The 23,171-nt window shown below is 37.9% G+C and overlaps 4 protein-coding genes across 8 annotated transcripts; 3 read left to right on the top strand and 1 right to left on the bottom strand.

Moving 5' to 3' along the window:
- Positions 1-323: 323 nt before the first annotated feature.
- Positions 324-5,442, top strand: LOC130719386 (F-box/LRR-repeat protein At3g26922-like). 4 transcript variants are annotated; one of them, XM_057570022.1, is made up of 4 exons: positions 324-473; positions 688-1,725; positions 1,855-2,144; positions 4,883-5,442. In XM_057570022.1, exons 2-3 carry the CDS (start codon positions 700-702, stop codon positions 2,140-2,142), a joined length of 1,314 nt encoding a protein of 437 aa, XP_057426005.1. In that variant the 5' UTR covers positions 324-473; positions 688-699; the 3' UTR covers positions 2,143-2,144; positions 4,883-5,442. The 4 variants fall into 4 exon arrangements, with proteins under 4 accessions (XP_057426005.1, XP_057425999.1, XP_057426011.1 ...); XM_057570016.1 differs by lacking the exon at positions 4,883-5,442 and adding an exon at positions 2,965-3,360; XM_057570028.1 differs by lacking the exon at positions 4,883-5,442 and adding an exon at positions 2,355-2,414.
- A 1,578-nt stretch (positions 5,443-7,020) lies between these two features.
- Positions 7,021-9,331, bottom strand: LOC130719416 (uncharacterized). 2 transcript variants are annotated; one of them, XM_057570046.1, is made up of 3 exons: positions 7,996-8,693; positions 7,607-7,774; positions 7,021-7,356 (listed from the first exon to the last, which is right to left on the bottom strand). In XM_057570046.1, exons 1-3 carry the CDS (start codon positions 8,153-8,155, stop codon positions 7,322-7,324), a joined length of 363 nt encoding a protein of 120 aa, XP_057426029.1. In that variant the 5' UTR covers positions 8,156-8,693; the 3' UTR covers positions 7,021-7,321. The 2 variants fall into 2 exon arrangements, 1 of the variants encoding a protein (XP_057426029.1); XR_009012903.1 differs by lacking the exon at positions 7,607-7,774 and having other exon boundaries at positions 7,021-7,545; positions 7,996-9,331.
- A 2,156-nt stretch (positions 9,332-11,487) lies between these two features.
- On the top strand, positions 11,488-12,846 carry LOC130747915 (F-box/LRR-repeat protein At4g14096-like). Its single transcript, XM_057600978.1, has 2 exons — positions 11,488-12,480; positions 12,598-12,846. Exons 1-2 carry the CDS (start codon positions 11,605-11,607, stop codon positions 12,844-12,846), a joined length of 1,125 nt encoding a protein of 374 aa, XP_057456961.1. The 5' UTR covers positions 11,488-11,604.
- Positions 12,847-15,911: 3,065 nt separating this feature from the next.
- Positions 15,912-20,445, top strand: LOC130747908 (uncharacterized). Its single transcript, XM_057600965.1, has 3 exons — positions 15,912-16,237; positions 16,539-16,860; positions 19,927-20,445. Exons 1-3 carry the CDS (start codon positions 15,912-15,914, stop codon positions 20,443-20,445), a joined length of 1,167 nt encoding a protein of 388 aa, XP_057456948.1.
- The last annotated feature ends 2,726 nt before the right edge of the window (positions 20,446-23,171 follow it).

The raw sequence follows: 23,171 nt of genomic DNA, 5'->3' as shown, positions 1-23,171 counted from the left end.
TTGTTATTTTATTTGTGGTTGTTGTTGTTTGTTGAAGACTTCGATCGGGAAGTTTAATTAAAAGAATTTTGAAGAATGAAGCTTAATTAGACATTTAGAATTGAGATGTTTATAAATTCATGAATTATGTTGTTTATCAGCTTATATTTATGAACTATAATTTTTCCTTTCTATTGGAAAGATGATGAGGTTTAATCAGCTTATGCTCATGTTGTTTTCAGATCGGGTATTTCAGATTTTTGAGGGTTCGGCGCCCACATCGGGTTTTAAATTTGAGTTTGGGTAACCCGAAACCCAAGGGTTTGGGTTTGGGTTTAATATTTTGCACCTATATTGGGTTTGCGTTTGGGTTTAGGTGTTAAGTTCGGGTTCAGGGGAATTGTCAAACAGTTGAGATTCATTCATTTCAATCTCTCGACTCCTTACTCCTTCGTTTCCACAGCGCGAACAAAGTAGAGCCGCTCAATCTAGAGGTATTTCTCCATTCCCGAATGAATTTCATTTTCCATTTTTCCTGTATGATTGATCATGCTTGCTGATACTTATTAGGGTTCTTTCTAGGTTTTTTCCCCCAATGCAATCGAACATGACTTTGCTTAGTTTTGAAAATCCACTCTATAATTGCATCTCTGTTACTTTAGATTGCAGAAGAATCATTCTATATATTTTTTTCCTTTACATGCATAGGCACTTATCTGAATGTCTGATTCAACGGTTGAGATGTTGATTCCGCCGAAGGCGAAGCCAGAAATGCCCAGCCAGAGTGAAAATGAAGATAGTACTGATTCAACAGTTGAGAAGGCAAAGCGAGGAAGACATAGTGAAGGTGAAAGTGAGAGTGAGAGTAAAGTGAACAATGACAGGCTTAGTGATTTGCCCGATTGCGTTCTGCTTCACATTTTGTCATTTGTGAAAGCCAGGAATGCAGTTCAAACTTGCATATTATCCACAAGATGGAAGGATCTATGGAAAAGTCTTCCTTCGCTCATTTTACTTTCCCCAGACTTTTCGACATTGAAGATTTTCACCAAATTCGTGTCTAAGCTTTTGGAACTTCGTGATGGCTCACTCCCGCTGCACAGCTTTGATTTTGAGCGTCATGGTTCTATTGAGTATATTGTCCACAGACGGGTAGTAGACTATGCTTTGTCACATAATGTTCAGCGATTGGCAATGACTGTGGAATATGACTATTGTCACGTCGCTCGCATTTTTTCATGCCAGTCTTTAACATCTCTTAAGCTTTCCGTTCACCCTAAGCAATATAATACTTTTAGCACTTCATTTCCAATATCTTCATGTCTGAATTTGCCAGCATTGACCAGCTTGCATCTGGTTGGTTTCACCTTCCACGGGAGTAACAATGGCCAAGTTGAGCCCTTTTCGGCCTTTAAGAAGTTGCATAGTTTGATCATTCGCAATTGTACCGTTAAGAATGCACAAACCTTCTGCATATCAAGTACAACACTTGTCGATGTAACTATGCGTACTCCTTTTGGGGACTTTCACAAAATTGAGCTCTCTGCACCAAGTCTTCAAAGGTTTGATTTTACTGGCTCCTCTCCCTATAAGCGGCTTTGTGGGAGCAGTCTTTCTTCTGTTAAAGAATTAAGTATCGATGCATATATGGGCTCATATTCCCCAGAGCCTCCTTTGGTTCTACTCAGCTGGCTGGAAGAGCTTACTAATATCAAATCATTGACAGTCTCTACAAATACTCTTCAGGTGCCTTGGCAGGCTTTGGGACTTTATTTTTACTTACTTCTTAAGATGCTTTTTAATTTCAAATTTTGTTAAATATCAGTCTACTTGCGTTTTATCGTTCCTAATTCACCCTCATTTCTCATTGCTTAGGTTCTCTTCTTAATTCCTGACTTAGTGAACCGTAAGCTCCCATTCTTAAGTAACCTGAAGTCATTGAAAGTTAAAGTGCAGCGACTTTCATATATTCTTAGAATGACAATGATAGCTGCGAAGATACAGAAAGCCACTACTGCGTCACGGAGAGAAGCTGCCAGGTTACGGAAAGAAGCTAAATACTTAGGGAAAACAATATATGAGCGTGCACCGATACCTGCTGGAATAGTGGACTTTTTGCTTCAAAACTCACCAACAGCAAAAGTTGAGACCAAAATGTGCTAAAGGTAAAATTGGCATTCAACTTTTTGAAAAGAGATTCTTATAATTTGTTTTGTTTTTCCTTCCTTCCCTATTGTTCTTTGCTCAGTCTCTCTGCTTTTAAATTATTGATGGATAAATTATGAATCCCTTGGGTTGAGAAACAAATTGTACATGTGCAATAATGTGATTGTTTGTATCCTTCTCACAACAGTAAGTCGGTTCTCTTTTGCTAGGATGGGGTAATGTCATTGCTTGTATTGAATGAAAGGAAGTGGCTGGTGGTTTGGGAAAAATCTCTATTTTGACGTTAATGGATGTTGATCAGAAAAAAAGAATAAAGAGTTTTTAGATGTTGAAGAAATGTGAAAAGTAGAATCTTTTGGTGCATAAAATTTGATTGAATACAGAGTGCTAGTTATCAGAAAAATACTTCTTTCACGTTTGATTTTGAAAATGGTAGCAGGACAATACAAAACTAAACATGCAGGACAGCACACTAGTCTTAAAATATGTCGCTCAGGAAATCATGGGCAACTTTTTGTCCCACACAGAACATCATCGAAAAAGAAAAATGTTTGCAAAATTATTAATGTTATGCACCAACCACCTACACATTTGATAGAACTAAAAGTTGTGCAGTGACTTAGTTAATTTAATTATATTGTGCTGTTCTGTGTATGTCATACCTTAAAAACACACCCTTTGTGCATTGGTCAGTGCATCAAATGCATGATAGCTTAACAACCAAATACATATTTGGTTGGGTGCATCTTGATCACATGTAGTATTCTTTCTAGTTGATTATAAAATTTGCGTAGTCAATAAATCATTCTTTACAAGCAGGATTGTTGATGGAAAATGGGAAGCAATGTAAACTTGAAATTGGCGAAGAAGTCAAAGTTTTAAAGGGCCTTTGTTTGCATATTGGAAGTTGCAGTGCTGTTTGTGTCTTTGTTAGCAAGTCATTCTTTTTAAAATAAGGCTATAGTTACTTATGTGTTTATTCTTAAAAAAAAAGTTAGTTATGTGTTTCCTTTGTTTTAGTTGCGTTATAATTTTGCATATCCTACCGTCTGTTTCGAATTTGGTTAGATTAAGGATGATCACCCATTCAAACATCCGGAGTACTCAATATTTTGTTTTCGGAATATCAGAAGATGAATTTTGGTGCAAATGTTCAGTTGCATGTATTTAGTTATTGACTTGTTGGTGATATGGTTAAGTGATGATAACTTGTGATCTTTGGTGTGAAGGGAATACTGGAGTTATTTTTTGGCTGTTTGGCTTTATTTTCAAAATGAAAATGCTAGAGTTTTGCATCTCAAATTTCAGATCAAATCTTGATTTTGTGGGCATGCAAACATATTTGGGTTAAAAACTATAATCGTCCTGAACTTTGAGCGAGTTTTGAAAACCGTCCCTCGCCGGAAAATTATCTGAAAACCATCCTTAGACTATTGAAAACAATTTCGACCCGTCCCTCCGGCCACCATAGGTCCGACCAACGTGCTTACGTGGCTGTCCACGTCAATTAATGAGCCTACGTGTAATTTTTTTATTATTTAAAATTAAAAAAATTCCTAATTATTTTATTTAACCCAATTATCCTAAATTAACCCTAAACCCCCTTTGAACCCAGAAATCTTGTAAGGTTCCATCTTTGAACATTCTGCATTGAACATTGCTCTTGAAACAGAGTAAAACAGAGAAGGAAAACACTGCATCAGATTCTGGGGTGGGGTTGGAGAGGGAAGAGAACAAGAAACCACTGCCACCACCCCCAACCTCACGCACCACCACGCCCACCCACCACCACGGCACAAACCCATCACCCCCAACCTCACCAACCCAGAAACCCACCCACCACCAGAGCAAAAATCAACCACCCTCACTCCCACCACCCTCAACCTCACCACGGCACAAACCCACCACCCCCAACCTCACATACCCAGAAACCCATACCCACCACACCCACCCACCACCCCCAACCTCACCAACCCAGAAACCCATACCTACCACCAGAGCAGAAATCGACCACCCTTACTCCCACCACCCTCACCCCCATCGAACAACCCCCACCACCAGGAAACTCAAACCCAACCCCACAGATCTGTCAAGCAAACCAGAAAAAAAAAGAGAAGAAGAAGAAACTAACACAACAACAACAACATGCAAATGGAAAATCAAAGTTTAATCGTTTAGATCTGGCCGTTTGGGAAAGGATTTAGGGTTCGATTTGTTTGGGAAGGGATTTAAGGTTTGATTCAGGAGATGAAATGGGATTTAGGGTTTTTTTTATGGAAGGGAATGAAAAGGGGGTGAGGAGAGCAGCAAGAAGAAGAAGAAGAAATCATAAAAAATTCAAAATTTTAATTTTTTAAATGAATAGGAAATGAGTAGTTTTAAATAGGAATTTTTTAATTAGATTAATTTCTAATTAATTTTTTTTTAATTTTAAATAATAAAAAAATTACACATAGGCTCATTAACTGACGTGGAATGCCACATAAGCAGCTTGCCGGAGCTATGGTGGTCGGAGGGACAGGTCCAATTTGTTTTTGAAAGTCTGAGGATGGTTTTCAGATAATTTTCCGGCGAGAGACGGTTTTCAAAACTCGCTCAAAGTTCAGGGACGGTTATAGTTTTTAACCCAACATATTTTATTGCAAATTGATTGATTGTCAAATACAACCATCCTTTTCTTCATCTTTCACGCCCTCTGTTTGAACTTTCTAAATCCTTTTCTTCATTTGATCCCCAGGACCCTCTGGTTGAACTTTCTAATTCTTCAGACACAGACATTGACATTCCTGGAAACTTTGATTAGAAGGTACCAAGAGATTAATCACCTCGGGGATTTTATACAGTCCCTCTGTAATATACTGTCCATGTACTAATGAGATGCAACCTACAAGCAGGGATAGGAGACAGTTAAGAAAATGTTGGTTATGACTGAATTTAACACACAAATGGAATGACGATTACTGACGAGCAAGTGTAGAGAAGCTCTGCTGTTCCCGCCTAATAACATTAAGTTGTCTGCAATATTGGTGCTGGTATAAGTGGCAAAATATCTTTTATGCTACCTTAACCTTCCAGCCAATTAAGCTTCTTGTTCAATTTACTTGCAAATTTGCCATATTATGTGCAATTTTATGTTTGTCTAAATCTTTGCCTACCATCGAACCTCGGCAGAATGTTCATCCATGTGTAGCACATTTCTCGTTTCAATTAGGTTTGTCCATTTGTTTATGTTTAATAGAATTAGGTTTCTTATAATAAAAAGTAGAATAGAATTGCGATTGAGAGAATTAATTTGTTTGACAATTATATGGTTAAAATATGTTTAAAAAAGTGATTGATATTTAGCTAGTAGGATAGAATTACTCTTGAAGTGTAATGCATATATGATTTGTGAGTCTCCAAATCAGAATGAATTCTATAAAATATTTACTTCGGATAAATGTATTTCATTTAAATGAAATGGTGAGAATTTGCTCAAAAGAAATAAGTGACTCCATTGACATCAAACACCATATATTTTTTAATTTTCTTTTTACAAATAAATTAAATTTCGTTTTCTAACATTCTATAATAAAATATAAGGTAGCGTTTATTTGGTAGACAGGTGAGAAGGGAACGGAACATGATTTATGAGTTCCGTTATGTATTTGTCATATTTTTAAGATGAATTGGAACGGAATAAAAAGTGACATGAACGAGATACTTTGGTTCCCTGGAAAAATGTGGAACAAAAGGGAACATAATGAAACACTCTCTTAAAACTTTTACACGGTCAAAAATACTCCTAATCTATATTTGAAATATTTTGTATCTAAACCGTTTAAAATCACTTCTAAAGTGAAAAACACTTATTATATTTGTAAACAAAGTTAAATGAATTTCTGTTTTTTAAGAAAATTACTTAAAATAGAATCAATTATATTTTTAAAAGTAAAATCACTTTTATGTTTGTTTTAGCTTTTCTAAAAGCTGAAAATAGATTATTTGAAGAAGCTACTTTAGCTTATCATGAAAATCTATTATGATAGATTAGAAGAGATAAAAAAAAAATTAATTAGAGCAGTCAAACACGAATAAACTTATGCTTTTCTCAAAATCTCTAAAAATAAAAAAAAAATTATAGAGTTTAAAATCATTATTTTTTAATCTGAACAAACGCACTTGAAATACCTTAAAGATATAATCAGATTTCTGTTTTTTTCAAAAGCATACTGAAACAACTTAAATAATATATAAGTTATTATTTTAAAGAAATAAGTGATTATTTCATGAAGTAACCAACAACAAACAGTTTCTATGCATAATGTTCAATTGCGTTCAATTTTTCCTCAATCAAATATTAAACATGCAGGGTTATATATGTAATTAAAATTATGGTTATGTTCTAATGACTTGGAGTTACCAAACACAACACACAAAACATTATTGTCATGTTCTAACCTGTTCTATCCCGTTTCGTTCTGTTCTGTCTTGTTCCGTTCCATCACCAAACACTACCTAAATGTCCAATAGACATAAAAATAATAAATAATATTTTGTTCCCTAAAAGAATTGAAATCTATCAATTTAGTCATGAAATATGCAAATTAAAAATAACTTGAGAGGTGATCAATTTTGTTTTTGTTAAAAAAGGTGATCAATTTAGCTCTTCACATGTTCTAAATTGATGTAAAAAATCATCTATCAAGGTGCCTTAGAGAAAAAGTGCATGTAGTTATTTTTAAATTTTGATGCACTTGATGATTATTAGATGTAAATAAAGATATTTTTAAACTTTGAGAAGAAGATAAAAAACTACTTGTTCCGGAAGTATCATATCTTAGAGTTATAGAGCATTAATGCAATTTGTTAGTCATACTGAACATCAGTGGCGGATCCAGGACCCCGGGATCAGGGGTTCAAAATTTTCAAATTAGCAAATCGATAAAAATATAATTAAAAGAAGACTACATGCACACTTTTTTTTTGTCAGCAAAAGTGAAATTAAATTAATCAATCCCACTACAATAGACCAGAATAGAAGGGCAGATTTATTATACATGACTAAAAAGAGTACTAAATTACTCAAGACAAAGAGATACCTCCAAGGAGCACTATAGTCTAGACCATCTTCAAATGCCAAAGCTAATTCCTAACACGAGCAATTCCAGCCATGGAAATTCACTAACCAATTAAGCTAATGCAACTCTGCCAAATGCCCAAGAATGAACCCTGCAAAACTATCAACCTTCTTCTCACATAGATCCTCACAATTAAAAGCCACATATCATATTGCTGTCAAGACCATGCCCCCAATATCGCTAATGAATCCCAACAATGTATAACAAAGCTTCATGAATTCCAAGATGCACTTCATCCATTCATACCTGATCTTACTACTCCTTTGACAGACTTATTAACCTTAAACAAAATCCAAAAATAAAGAAAACAAGCATTAAAAGAAGCCCTGTCTTCTGATTACCTCTGCTGAAGAAGTATGAAACTCTGAATGCTCCAATACCATACACACCATCCAACACCGATATCACAATACTCATGTTCCAAATAGCACTCCATTCTAAATACATCATTAACAGTTTGCCAATAGCCACACAGCAAATCATTGCAAAAAAATGTAGCCCCCAAAAACCTAAGACAAACCGTAACAGTTTCTCAATATCCATGGGAAGGGGAAAATCTTGAAAACAAGAAACTAGGATAAACAAATTGAACAGGTGAATTCTCTGAAGTACAAATTGATTCCCAAAGATAAACAAATTGACAAACTAACACAACAACAACAACGTATCTCAATTGACAATCAGACAATCACGCATCTACAAGAAGTCAAGAAGGAACAAAACAAAATACCTGCATACGAAGGAAAGGCAAGGCGAGGCGAAGCGAGGTTTGAAGGAGTAGGAATAGGATTTAGAATTACAAGCCAAGATGGAGAATTAGGGATTCCAAATTTAGGGAAAATCATATTCAAGCTTGAGAAGAGAAAGGAGAACTGGACTAGTGGTGGCATGGTGGTGGCCGGTGGTGTCGCCGTGCCGTGATGAGGGTGCGAGAGGGTGAGGGCGTCTGGGCGTGGTGACTGGTAGTGGTGAGCGTGAATCAGAGAGGGTGAGCCGTGAGTATCAGAGTACGTGAGTGTGTGAGAGAGGAGTAAGTGGGGTCTGAGTGCAAATATAAAATCTCAGGGGGTTCAAAAAAAATTATACAAGGGGGTAAGTAGAAATATTTTATTTTTCAGGGGGTTCATCTGAACCCCTTGAGCTTGTTGTGGGTCCACCCCTGCTGAACATGAAATATTTTTCGCTTTTAATTTATTAGCAAGATATAATTTTTCACCCATATGAGGATATTGAATGAATAAAACAAGTCTTTCGTTATCTTAAAGACACAGTGAATTTGTTTTCCCCAATATATTAAAGCTCGGCCTAGTAGGTTATGAAGATGTTTAGTATTTGCCAAACTTACATAATCGGTGATCACAAACAAGTTATTTGCTTACATGTGGCAAAGTCAATTCATGGAATTCAACATTACAAACTAAAACAACCACATCAACTAACCATGCATAAATATTAGTATTACACAAGACCCGAGAATACGTTTTATTAAGATCTTTGATTAAAGCATCCTTGAGATATGATAATATGACGAATTTATTCAGGAAAGTTCTTCCAACTAAAACATCTGAAAATTTTATACAGAATATGTGAAATCACTGACTCAAAGGTCTAAACTAACATTCATTATACTATTTTTCGTTAGTCATATTTTTTTACATTGAATTTTTCTAGTAAGATTTTTAATAAGATAGTGTTTTAAGACATAATTGAGAATTTTGTACTTTGTTTTCCTTCCTTTTCTAGTTGCTTTTATCCCACATGTTTTTATTTGTTTGGAAAATGGATGATTATGTTAATGAAGATGCTTCTTTACCTTCGGCCCAAAATTAAAATTTCAAATTATCAACCCTATAAAACCTGAACGTGAGTGACGGTTGTGATTATTTTCCATTATTTTCCCAGCGCAAACGAGGTAGGGTTTGCTGAATTTCGTTTTCCATTTTTCCTGTATGATCGATCATGCTTATTAGGGTTCTTTCTAGGTTTTTTTCCGCAATGAAAATCCACTCTATAATTGCCTCTCTGTTTCTTTCAAATGGCTGATCCTTTAGATTGCACAGGAGAAGACTCACCCTATATTTTTTTTGGCATCTCATGCTTAGGTAGGTTATCTGAATGTCTGATTCAACGGTTGAGATGTTGATTCCTCCAAAGGCGAAGCGGGGAAGGCGTAGCGAGAGTGAAAGTGAAGAGACCACTGATTCAATGGATTCAGGGGTTGACAAGGCGAAGCGAGGAAGGCATAGTCAGTGGCGGATCCAGGACCCCGGGTCAGGGGGTTCAAATTTTTCATATGAACACAACGGTAAAAATAGTTAGATTTATACAAAAGAAAGAGCAAAAAAAAAAAAACAAGGCATGAGTTAAATCAGCAGTTTAACTCTTGTTGAAGGGGGAAAAGTAGCAATATATGGTAACACAAGTACACAACATTTAAGCTAAGCATCATCTGAGATTACAAAATTTCCAAGTGCAAAAATTCATAAACAAGATTGTAATCAAAGTGCCTCCCAAAGCAGGATGTTCAAATCTTTTACATGATTGGTTAAAGTAAATCTACAATATCATGATCATAATCTCCTACGAAAGAATTTTACACATCATACAGATACACAACAACAACAAGAACAACATCATCTAAAAAATCACAAATCACATAACCTATGCCTCTTAATACTTGGCTTAAAGGCAGAAAATTTTATTATGAATGGTTGAAATTGAATTATTTCCAAATCATTTTTTTGTTTTTGAAAGCAAAATCTTTATTGATAAGGAAAGGTAACCAAGAGCAAAAAAATAGCTCAAAGAACCAGTACAAGGCGCAACACCAAAGATCCACACAAAGGATCACAAGGTCAGCAAAGTGAAAAGAAACAGTTACAGAACAGAAAGCATTACAAGTAGCAGAAAAAGAAAATAATTATGGGGGCATAGCATTCAAAAGAGTACAACATTCAACCAATTCCACTCCATTATAGAAAGCCACGAGCTAGGCTTCAGTATACTAATCAGCAAGGATCACAACAAGTAGGAAATAGCAAATATCACAGCCTCATAACCACAGCAAGATATGCAAATACCAGTGCAGAGAAACACGATCATTGGCAGAGAAGCTGCAGGGAAAATATGCAGCAAATTATTTCCAAATCATATGAATATCCTTACTTTACTGCCATTGAACATTTGCAAGACTATACAAACAATAGGACAAAGCTGTGATGGACAAAGTGCAGACAAGGATACAATTCATAGAGGCTTCAAATCCATAACTAGCTAAAGGAAGTGAAGCTTCATTTTTTTCTTTTTGTTTATTCAATATAAAAAGTGAGGAGAAAAAACATGGGTGATAAGGTGCTAAGATAATCATGGAAACAAGATGAAAAAACAGAGGAGAACAAACAGGAAGACAAAATGGGGGAACAAATCAACTCATGATTGCATGAACAAGTAACTATTTACACATGAAACAGAGTTCTAATAATGTTATCATCCTTTAAATTCACTAAAATTTGGGGATTAATGAAATGAAACAAAATCCGTGACCAAAGAAAACAGCTTTATCACATACCACATGAATTGCCTCATCATCATCATCCTCATACCCTGCTCCAGCATGATTAATCTAGTTCCACTTCGCTGTGACTTGCCAGAATTTCTCTAAAAATGAAGCGCGTTCACCTTCAGCAAGGTCAATGTACTAAGATATAGGGAAAACAAAAAAGTTGAATCAGCAAGCACAAAAAATTGAGCAGAAAATTGTGAAGAGGAGAACGGGACCAACTAAAATTCGTCGACCCACCAAATCGAGAAGATCAACCAGCGTTTGCTGCAATGAAATTACGCAACTGTTTTCAGCAAACACAGTTTCAGGTTCACGAATTGAAGAATTGAATAAGAAAATACCAATTTGACTTGAAGCCTGTCTACTGCGAGGTAGAAATGGCGTGAGTGACTGAAGATTCATGAAAAAGAAAGGGTTAGACAACGAGATCTGGAGAAGACAAGAAAGAGAGGCAGAGGCAGAGGCGCGGCGCAGGGTGCGTGGTGAACTGGTGGTGGCGTGGTGGTGGCCGGTGGTGCACTGGTGCGTGTGTGTGCTTGACCTAGGGTGAGAGAAAGAGGGTGAGGACTGAGGGCTGAGTAGTGAGTGCGTGTGTGAGAGAGAGGGTCTTTGGTGCAAATTGAAATTTTCAGGGGGTTCAAAAAAATATTATATAGGGGGGTAAGTGAGAAATTTTTTTTTCAGGGGGTTCATCTGAACCCCTGGGTCTAACGTGGGTCCGCCCCTGGGCATAGTGAGAGTGAAAGTGAGAGTGTGAGTGATGAAGAGAACAAATACATGCTCAGTGATTTACCTGATTGCATTCTCCTTCACATTTTGTCATTTGTGAGCACCAAATCCGCGGTGCGAACTTGCATATTGTCCACGAGATGGAAGGATCTCTGGAAGCGTCTTCCTTCGCTCATTTTACTTCCCTCAGACTTTTCGACATTGAAGATTTTCTCCAAATTTGTGTCTAAGCTTTTGGAACTTCGTGATGGCTCACTCCCACTGCATATCTTTGATTTTAAGCGTCATGATTCTATTGAGTATATTGTCCACAGACGGGTAGTAGACTATGCTTTGTCACATAATGTTCAGCGATTGGCAACGGCTGTGGAATATGACTGTTATCTCCTCGCTCGCATTTTTTCAAGCCAGTCTTTAACATCTCTTAAGCTTTCAGTTCACCCTGGGCGATTTAATTTTCAGGACACTTTATTTCCGAGTTCTTCATGTCTGAATTTGCCAGCATTAACCAGCTTGCATCTGGATTGTTTCACCTTCCGCGGGAGTAACAATGGCATAGTCGAGCCCTTTTCGGCCTTTCATAAGTTGCATAGTTTGATCATTGACCATTGTACGGTACAGGGTGCACAAACCTTCTGCATCTCAAGTACAACGCTCGTCGATGTAACTATGATTAATCCTTTTGGGGGCTTTAAAAAAATTGAGCTCTCTGCACCAAGTCTTCGAAGGTTTGATTTTACTGGCTCCTCTCCTTATCAGCGGCTTTGTGGGAGCAGTCTTTCTTCTGTTAAAGAATTAAGTATTCACGCAGATATGAGCTACTATTCCTCAGAGGCTCCTTTGGTTCTACTCAGCTGGCTGGAAGAGCTTACTAATATGGATTCATTGACAGTTTCTACAGATACTCTTCAGGTGCCTCCTTTGGTTCTACTTTTACTAATATGAGACTTTTTTTTTTACTTCTTAAAATGCTTTTTTCAAGTTTTTGACCAAAATCATTCTACTCACGTTAAGTCATTCCTAATTCACCCTTGTGCTCAGGTTCTCAACTTAATTCCTGACTTTGTGAACCGTAAGTTCCCGTTCTTAAGTAACTTGAAGTCATTAAAAGTTATAGTTGCGGAGAGAAAGAAAGCTGCCACTGAGTCACGGAGAGAAGCTGCTAGGTTACGGAAAGAAGCTGATTACTTAAGTGAAACAATATTTAAGCGTGCACGGATACCTTCTGGAATAGTGGACTTTTTGCTTCAAAACTCACCATCAGCAAAAGTTGAGATCAAAAGGTGCTAAAGGTAAAATTGGCATTCAACTTTTTGAAGAGAGATTCTTATAATTCGTTTTGTTTTTGCTTCCTTCTTTATTTTTCTTTGCCCAGTCTTTCTACTTATAACTAATAATTGGTGGATAAATGATGAATCCCTTAGGTAGAGAAACAAATTTTTCATGTGCAATAACGTGACTGTATCCTATCTCACAACAGTAAGTAGGTTTTCTTTAGCTAGGATTGGGTAATGCCATTGCTTGTATTGAATGACAGGAAGCTGGTGGTGGTTTGGGAAAAATCTCTATTTTTAGGTTAATGAATGTTGATCAGAAATAAAGAATAGAGTTCTTAGTTGTTGAAGAAATATGAAAAGTAGAATCTTTTGGTGCATTAAGTTTGCTAAAAAATGAAGTGCTAGTTATCAGAAAACTACTTCTTTCATGTTTGATTTTAAAAATGGTAGCAGGACGAGACCAAACTGATCATGCAGGACAACACCGTATAATATGCCACTCAGTAAATCATGGACAACTTTTTGTCCCAGAACATCATCCAAAAATAAAAAGGATGTAAAATTATCAGTGTTATGCATCAACCACCACCACATTTGATAGATCTAAAAGTTGTGTTGTTATGAGTATGTCATACCTTAAAAACACACCCTTTCTGCATTTGGTTGGATGCATCAAATGCATTAAAGATTAGCAACCAAATACATATTTGATCGTGCATCTTGATCACACACAGTATTCTTTCTAGTTGGTTATTGAATTTGCGAGTCAATAAATCATTCTTGAAGAGCAGGATTGTTGTTGGAAAATGAAAAGCAAGATAAAGTTGAAATTAACGAAGATGTCCTAGTTGTAACGGACTTCTTGGAAATTGCAGCGCTGTTTGTTGCATTGTTAGCAAGTCATTCTAATCGTAAAGGCTATAATTTAGGTTATCTATTGAGTGGCTTTTGGCGGGCTGTGAGTGAGGGGGGTCTGTGGGCTTTTTGCAGGCTTTGTTAGGCTTTGCATTTTTTGGTAGGTGGTCTTGTATAGGTCTTGTGGGCTGTTTAATTGGGTCCTTTTGGGGAGGTTTGGCGTGTTTCGGTTTCGTTTGTTGGGGCTTTTTTCGGTTGTTTCTGACTTTTTGATCCTTTTGGGGAGGGTGTATATCGTGACTATTTCCTCATCTTTATATTAATACAGATTTCACTTTCGAAAAAAAATTAGGTTATCTATTGTTCATTTTAGTTACTTTTGTGTTTCCTTTGTTTGTTGCGTGATAATTTTCAAGATGCTAAGGATCTGTTTAGCATTTGGTTGGATTAAGGATGATCACCCATTCAAACATCCAGAGTACTCAATAATTTTTTTCGGAATATCAGAAGTAAGTTGAATTTGGGTGGAATTATCCAGTTGCATGTATTTAGTTATTGACTGAAAAATTTGGTTGCACCCTTTCACTCACCCCTTGAGAGATAGGGAAAGAAGAGATAGATATAATATGATATGTGATAGGAAAGAATAAGAAGTTGGCGGAAATATGATGGAAGATGAAGTTAGGTGTGAATGAATCAAAAACCTTATTGACTTGCTGGTGATAAGGTAAAGTGATTATATTCAAAATACTGGAGTTTTTTTGCTCCAATTTCTTACAGTTTGGTTGCCTTTCCATAATGCAAATGCCAGAGATTTACACACTAAATTTCAGATCATATCTTGATCTTGTGCACATGAGAACATTTTTTTTGCAAATTGATTGATTGTCAAATACAACCAGCTTTGTTTTGACTCATGTTAAATTCTTTTAATTAATTGTTCTCGCTTTGACAATTGATAGTGTTACTTTTTGGGCTTTATAACGAAACATGTGAATTGATAATATTAATTCATTATTAATTTTTTTGGTCAGGAGTTCTCATTGAAAATATTGTCTTTCAGCACCTTCTTTATTCCTTTCTTTTATATTTCAGGATGAGAGGTGACTTGAGATATAGATATTATTAGATCAGATAAAGGACTAAAAGACAAATCACTTTTGCTGACTTTGCTGCGGTAGGATCTGACATTGCCTCTATAAAAAATAAGGGCTATCAATTTACCTCTTTCTATGGAGGTCCAGCAGATTGAGTCTTATATTGCTGATCGAGTCTCCACTTTTAAAGGCTTAATTCTACTGTACAGATCGAATAACCTGATAGCAGTATCTCAGCTAAATTCTAATTTACAAATGCTTTGTACATATTGCTGATAGAGTCTCCACTTTGGAGTTAAATATGTTTTTTAGTCATGGTAAATTATGATGAATTGGATTTGTTCTCTCTAAAAAATTTCATTCATAGCTTTTAGTCCCAAAGACTCAAATATTAATGAAATTAGTAAGATTAATCCTGGGTTCATATTGTGGTAGTTTAAATTGCCACTAAAACAATAAATAAACAATTTGTGCAAATTAAAATTCACTGCTAATACACAAAAATCACCGTGAAAAGCATGACAATGATTAACTTCACCTATTTCAATGGGGTTGGAGAGTAAATGCTATGAATTTGTTTTTTGGATGACCAGATTCAATTCATCCTTATTTTACAGGGACCAAATACATATTTAATCCAATACTTAAAAAGATCATGTTATGGTGCACACAAATAACCAACTAAGACTATCAAAAAGTTATTAATCAAATTAATTCAACATCCAAATGCATAATAATACCACGTTCAAAAAAAAATGCATAATCATACAACTTTCAACAAATCACAATAATAGAGTGCATTGTTACTTACATCTCATACTGATTTATATGTTTTCGAAATCATCATATTGATTAATATGTTTTATAAATTATTTTAATAAATATATGCTGATTTTTAAAATTTAATAATATATATATTTTTTGGTAAATATAATATATTATTAATTATATACTCATAATATTTATTACTTGTTTTAAATTATATTTATAGGTTAAAATAGTTTTTCATATTTCTATCTACTTGTGGCTTAGTTTTAAGTTCTTGAAACTATAACCAAAAAAAGTTTTTGAAACACTGGTTGGGTAAGCCCATTAAATCCCTAATTGTTAAATGTTCATCACATTAATGGTTCACATAGAGAGCTGCATGACCACTCCTTCTTCTTCTTCTCCCATGGCGAAGAGAGGAAAGCACCGTGAGAGTGACAATGAAGGTAACAAAGACATGCTCAGTGACTTGCCAGATTCAATTCTCCTTCACATTCTGTCATTACTGAAAGTCAAACTCGCAGTTCAAACATGTCTATTATCCACAAGATGGAAGAATCATTGGAAACACATTCCAACCCTCGCATTACATTCCTCAGATTTTTCAACTTCCAAGAGCTTCACCAAATTCACGTCCACGATTTTTACCCTTCGGGACGGCTCAACTGCACTGCATGGTCTCGAGTTTGATCTTTGCTGTGTTGATCCCATCCAGCCTAACCTGATCAAAAGGGTCCTAAATTACGCGGTTTCTCGCAATGTCTAGCGACTAGGAATCTATGTCGGATTCGACATTGAACCCCTTCTACCTTGCATTTTCGCATGTCAATCGTTAACATCTCTTAAGCTCTCACTTCACTATGAATTTGTAAATTTATTTCCCTAATCTTTGAATTTACCAATACTAACCACCTTGTACCTTTAGAAATTTCTTATTTTCCTCAAGCGGAAACTTCTGTTCATACCCATTTTCCATGTTTAACAGATTGAATAGTTTGATAATTGATTGTTGTAGCATGGAGTATGAAGCAAGAATCCTCTGCATATCAAGCACAACACTTGTCAATTTAATTGTGCTTCATCTTGGGAGGTGCAAAATTGAGCTATCTGCATCATGTCTTCATAGGTTTGCTTGCAAGGGTTCTTCTGATCAGTACCCTAGTGGAAGCAGTATTTCTTCTGTTCATGAAGTAGATATTGATGCACATATGTCTTCATATTCCTTGGATAATACTTTGTTTCTACTTACCTGGCTGCAAGGTCTTGTTAATATAACATCACTAGCAGTTTCTTCAAACACTCTCCAAGTTATATATTTGTACTCTCTTCTTACCATGGGTTTTTGTTTAAAATCAAATTTTTACTCATCTTTTGTTGCTTAGGTTCTTTTATTAGTTCCTAATATATTGACGATGAATCCCCCTTTATGGTCTAACTTGAAGAGATTGAAAATAAAACTGGAACAACTTCCATTTAGGCTAAAGTCGACTATGACACGTGCAAAGTAGCTCGCGACCAAGGTCATAGACAAGAAGGAGCTCGCGAGCAGGAGCAAGGAAGGTAGTGCCAAGACCGGGAGGAACCCCCTTGTCCAAAGCAGGCAACGAAAGCAGATGAAGGGAGTTTGTTGGTGGTGGTGGTTGTTGGGGTTGTCGGGTTAAGGTGGTGAAGAAGAAGAGAGGATGGAGGAAATTGGGGAAGAAAGGTAAAGAGAAAAATAAGAAGAAAAGTGAGTGGATGGAACCCTCATTTTGGTTGATTTCAGATTCTGGGTTAGTTGGACTCATTCTCGGAGGTGTGGGTTCTAAGAATACCGCCGCCACCGCTCCTTGTGCATAGTAAACTTCTTGTGCTTAGTAAATTTCTCCAATTTAGTCTTCACATGTTCTAACTTGATGTAAAAAATCATCTGTCAAAAGGGTCTTATAAAAATAATAGAGAAAAAGTGCATGCACTTGAAGGTTATTAGATGTAAATAGATCTTTTTAAACTTTGATGCACTTGAATATTATAAGATATAAATAGAGATGACAAAGTACTTGTTACTGAAGTATCATATTTTAGTGCTATAGAGAATTAATGCAACTTGTTAGTCATACTTAACATGGAATAATTTTCACTTTTAATTTATTAGTAAGGTATAGTTTTTCGCCCACATGAGGACATTGAATGCATAAAACAAGTCTTTCGTTGTCATAAAAACAACAATGGATTTGTTTTTCCCAATATATTAAAGTTCGGTTTCGTAGGTTATGAAGATGTTTGGTTTGCCAAACTCACCTAATTGGTGATCACAAACAAGTTTTTTTTTTAAGTGATTCATTCAATTAAGAAGAAATAAACGGCATATATGTCATGCATATATGTCATTACATCAGATTAGACCAAGTCAATAAGTTCATGAGGAACCTCCTCAATCCAAACCACCTCACCCAAACTAAAAAAAAAGCTTAGCTAAAGCATCAACCACACAGTTCTGGGAACGACGAAGAAAAAGAAAACTGAAAACACCAAAACAAGAAAGCAAAGTATGACAACCCAAAAGCAAAGAATCCAAGATAGAACAACCACCCCCCACGCTTCCATGCCTCGAACAACACAAGGCAATCCGTCTCAAGCACAATCCTGTGCGGAAGCCAAGGTCTCTAGCCAATCCAACTATCCAAGAGTCCACCGCATGCAAAGGGTCTCCGCCACCAAAGGGGAGATGACTGGTTAAATGCAACCGCAGGCAGCAATCAAGACCTCACCACGACAATTCTGAGCAATGAAGCCAAAGCATGCATCTCCTGAACGTGTCACCGCCGCGTCAAAATTTATCTTGAAGGTCCAGGAGGAGGACGAGACCGGGTGCCAAGGAGGTTGCTAAGCTAGTGAATATGCCATTCTCGACAGCGGACGCAGCGAGCCCGCGTGGTGCAAAATCAGCTCCATGGATGGTGCAATCAAACAAAACAAGAACTCGTTGCGGGCATGCCAAATCGCATACAACAAACTCAGGAAGACACCATGCGTTTATGGATCTGCAACTTGCATAAATTCAGATACAAAAACATGGACCGTGCATTCCTGTTGTAGTCGAAGGCCTAGGGGACAGACAAACCAGATTGGGCGCACAAGCCACAAACAAGTTATTTGTTTACATGTGATGGCAAAGTATTTTCATGGAAATCAATGGAACAAACTAAAACAACCAAATCAGCTAACTATGCAGAAATATTAGCATTACACAAGATAAGTCGAGAGTGCGTTTTGTTGAGATTTTTAATTTAATACATGCTTGAGATATGATAATTTGGCGAATGTATTCACAAAAGGTTCTTCCAACTACAACAATTGAAAAATTTGTACAAAATATCTGAGTTCGAGTTCGTCGACTCAAATGTCTAAACTAACATTCATTGTTCTCCTTTTCTTAATTATATTTTTTCCATTGAATTTTTTCAGGTATGATTTTTAATAAGACAATGTTTGCAGACATACTTAAAAATATTGTGCTCTTTTTCCATTTAATTGTCCAGAGAAAGATGAAACACACATATTAAAAAGTGTAATTAATTTTGTTAATTTTTAAAAATCTATTATTTGTTTTTGTATTTTACCTCTATAATGTGTTTTATTTTTCATCATTTATTTCTCCAATGAGGGCACTATTAGAAAAAACATCATTTAATGCTGTCTTGAAATGTTAAGTGGACAGATATATAAGAACAATTTTTTTCCAAAAGTGGAAAATTGATAAGGAACATATGTAATATTAATCAATAATGATATATATAAACCTCATTTTTTAAACACTTCATTTCCACCCATTTTTATTTATATCCCTCTCCTCTTATCATCTACTATCACATTTCATATTTTCACTCTCTTAATTTTTCTTTTCTTCATATCTCTCTCCTCATTCCACCTATTTTCACCTCACTTTGAGGTGTAAAAGTAACATTATTCAATATTAATTTTATCCCACTTTTTTTTTGGAAAATGGATGATTATGTTAGTCCAGTGGTGGCGGGATAAGTATTATGCCCCAAAATTAAATTTTCAAATTATCAACCCTATAAAACCTGAATGTGAGTGACGGTTGTGATTCACTTTCCATTTTTTCTCCAGCGCGAACAAGGTAGGGTTTGCTGAATTTCATTTTGCGTTTCCGAATGAATTTCATTTTCCATTTTCCCTGTATGATTGATCATGCTTGCTGATACTTATTAGGGTTCTTTCTAGGTTTTGTTTCCCCAATGCAATCGAACACGAATTTGCTAAATTTTGAATCCACTGTGAAATTGCCTCTCTGTTTCTTTCAATTGGTTGATCCTTTAGGTTGTAGAATAATTATTCTATACTTTTTTTTTTTGGCTTTTGATGCATAGCCACTTATCAGAATGTCTGATTCAACGGTTGAGATGTTGTCTCCACCGAAGGCAAAGCGATTGCGTAGCAAGAGTGAAAATGAAGAGAACACTGATTCAGCAGATTCATCAGTTGAGAAGCCGAAGCGAGGAAGGCATAGCGAGAGTGAAAGTGAGAGTGTGAGTGATGAAGAGAACAAAGACAGGCTCAGTGATTTGCCTGATTGCGTTCTCCTTCACATTTTGTCATTTCTGAGCGCCAAATACGCGGTTCGAACTTGCATATTATCCTCAAGATGGAAGGACCTCTGGGACTGGAAGCATCTTCCTTCGCTCATTTTACATTCCACAGACTTTTCGACATTGAAGATTTTCACCAAATTTGTGTCTAAGCTTTTGGAACTCCGTGATAGCTCACTCCCGCTGCACAGCTTTGATTTTAAGCGCCATGGTTCTATTGAGTATATTGTCCACAGACGGGTAGTAGACTATGCTTTGTCACATAATGTTCAGCGATTGGTGGACTGGGCGAGCCCCTAGAGGGGCGACGCCCAGGGTTCAGCCCGCCCAAGGGCGAGAGCCTGGCCTTAAGTTGGGCCTCAACTTCAGAGGCCCAATTGGCCCAATAGGTAGTGCCCAAGCTCTATAAATAGGAGGTAGTTACCAATTGTAAGGGACTTTGGAGCTCATTTGATCAAATAACACATGAAATTTAGCACTCTCTCTCTCATTCCCATTCTCTCTCTAGGCACGTTCTTCCACTCTTTAGGTACTACCCCTCTCTTTAATGTTCGTTCCTAGAACATTTGGCGCCGTCTGTGGGGATCGATAAACTTTCTACTCCCATTCACGTGGATTGACTGTGCAAGAGGCTATCTCTGATTACGATTAGGCGATTATGCAGTTTTCCGATTCTGATTCTGTGACCGGTGTTCGTTTTCCGATCGAGTTTGTGTCATTCCTGGTTTAGATGGAGACTCGACGCATAAAGCAGCATCATTCGCCAGTGCGACAGCGAATCTCGCCGCCTCGGCGGCCTCAGCGAGTTGTCTTGGATTCTCCGGTGCGAACAACGGGAGTACAGGCTACACACGCTTCTTTGCCGCCTTCTCCTCCTCCGTCACCACCACCTCCTCCATCGCCTTCGCAGATCGGATCTCAGGAGCGCTCACCGGAGAATTCACCTACTCCGGAGCGACAACCGGCAGTGACGCAGGAGGAATGGCGCCATATGATGCGCAGCATTGGCGACATCCAGCAGCGGAATGAGCATTTACAAGCTCAGTTGGATTTCTACCGTCGCGAGCAACAAGACGATGGAGGCAGAGAAGCGGATTCCGTAGCTGAGTTCCGTCCGTTCTCGGAAGACGTTGAGAATGTGGCGATTCCAGATAATATGAAAACGTTGGTTCTGGATTCTTACAGCGGGGATTCAGACCCGAAGGATCATCTTCTGTATTTTAACACGAAGATGGTGATAATTGCGGCATCAGATGCGGTGAAGTGCAGGATGTTTCCATTGACTTTCAAATCGACGGCGATGGCGTGGTTCACAACTTTGCCGCGCGGATCGATTTCGAATTTCAGAGACTTCTCGTCCAAGTTTCTAGTACAGTTCTCGGCGAATAAGAATCAGCAGGTGACGATCAATGATTTATACAACATCCGCCAGCGAGAAGGAGAGTCACTGAAGAAGTATATGGCCAGGTACAGCGCTGCATCGGTCAAGGTAGAGGATGAGGAGGCTCGAGCTTGTGCTCTAGCATTCAAGAATGGTTTGTTACCGGGAAGGTTGAATAGCAAGTTGACACGCAAGCCTGCACGTTCAATGGAAGAGATGCGTGCTTGCGCTAGCACTTATATTCTTGATGAAGAGGACGATGCTTTCAAGAGAAAGCGCGCGAAACTGGAAAAAGGCGACACGTCACCCAGGCGCGCGAAAAGAGATAAGTATGGCGAAGGCAAGGGGGATGGCAGGCGGCTGAGAGAGGATAAAGGAAAGGCAGTGGTAAAACCGTCCAGGGAACAGTTGTATCCACGACGCGATGATTATGAACAGCGCCGGCCTTGGCAATCTAAGTCTCATCGCCAGCGGGAAGCGACTGACATGGTGATGAATACCAATTTAACGGATATGCTCCGCGAGGCGAGAGACGCACATCTGGTGGATGAGCCAGAAGCCCCAAAGTATCAACCGCGGGACGCCAATCCCAAGAAGTGGTGTGAATACCATCGGTCCATCGGGCATGACACGGACAACTGCTGGACTTTGCAGCGGGAGATTGACAAGTTGATTCGGGCGGGACACTTCAGGCGCGATGGGCGAGGAGACGAGCGTCACGACGATGAATGTCAGGACAATCGTTCCGGTGCTGGACAATATCGAGGAAATCGCCAAAGGGAGTGGCGCTACAATGGCGATCGCAACAAAGCGGGTAGGCGAGAGGAGGAGCGAACAGACAATGAGGGCGAGAAGAAGCAAGAATCAGCGGCTATCGCCACAAGAGGGGCTGATGACATGTTCGCCCAACACTCAGGACCGCCCGCGGGGACCATAAACACCATCGCCGGAGGATTTGGCGGTGGAGGCGACACCCACGCGGCGCGGAAACGTCATATTCGTGCAGTTAATTAAGTTCAAGAAGTTGCTTTTGGATTCGAGCACCCTGACATAACAATCTCGATGGCAGACTTTGAGGGGATAAAACCTCACAAGGATGACCCAATAGTGGTGCAATTAAGGCTGAATAGTTTCAATGTTAGAAGGGTACTCCTTGATCAGGGAAGTTCAGCTGATCTTATCTATGGCGACGCATTTGACAAGTTGGGACTGACTGACGATGATCTGACTCCATATTCGGGAACCTTGGTGGGTTTCGCAGGAGAGCAAGTAATGGTGCGAGGATTCATTGATCTGGACACAATATTTGGGGAAGATGAGTGTGCAAGGGTTTTGAAAGTAAGGTATCTGGTCCTCCAGGTGGTGGCATCTTATAACGTCATCATTGGGCGAAATACATTGAACCGCCTCTGTGCTGTAATCTCGACAGCCCACTTGGCGGTCAAGTATCCACTAAGCAATGGCAAGGTTGGTAAGTTGAAGGTCGACCAGAAGGTGGCGAGGGAATGTTATAACAATTGCCTCAACCTATATGGCAAGAAGAGTGCGTTGGTTGGACACAGATGTTATGAAATTGAAACTCAGGATGAAAATCTTGACCCACGTGGCGAGGGGCGAGTGAACAAGCCCACGCCAATTGAGGAAA

Source organism: Lotus japonicus, chromosome 1 (assembly GCF_012489685.1).
Source record: "Lotus japonicus ecotype B-129 chromosome 1, LjGifu_v1.2".
NCBI classification, from domain to species: Eukaryota; Viridiplantae; Streptophyta; class Magnoliopsida; order Fabales; family Fabaceae; genus Lotus; species Lotus japonicus.
This window is presented reverse-complemented; position numbering and strand designations above follow the sequence as displayed.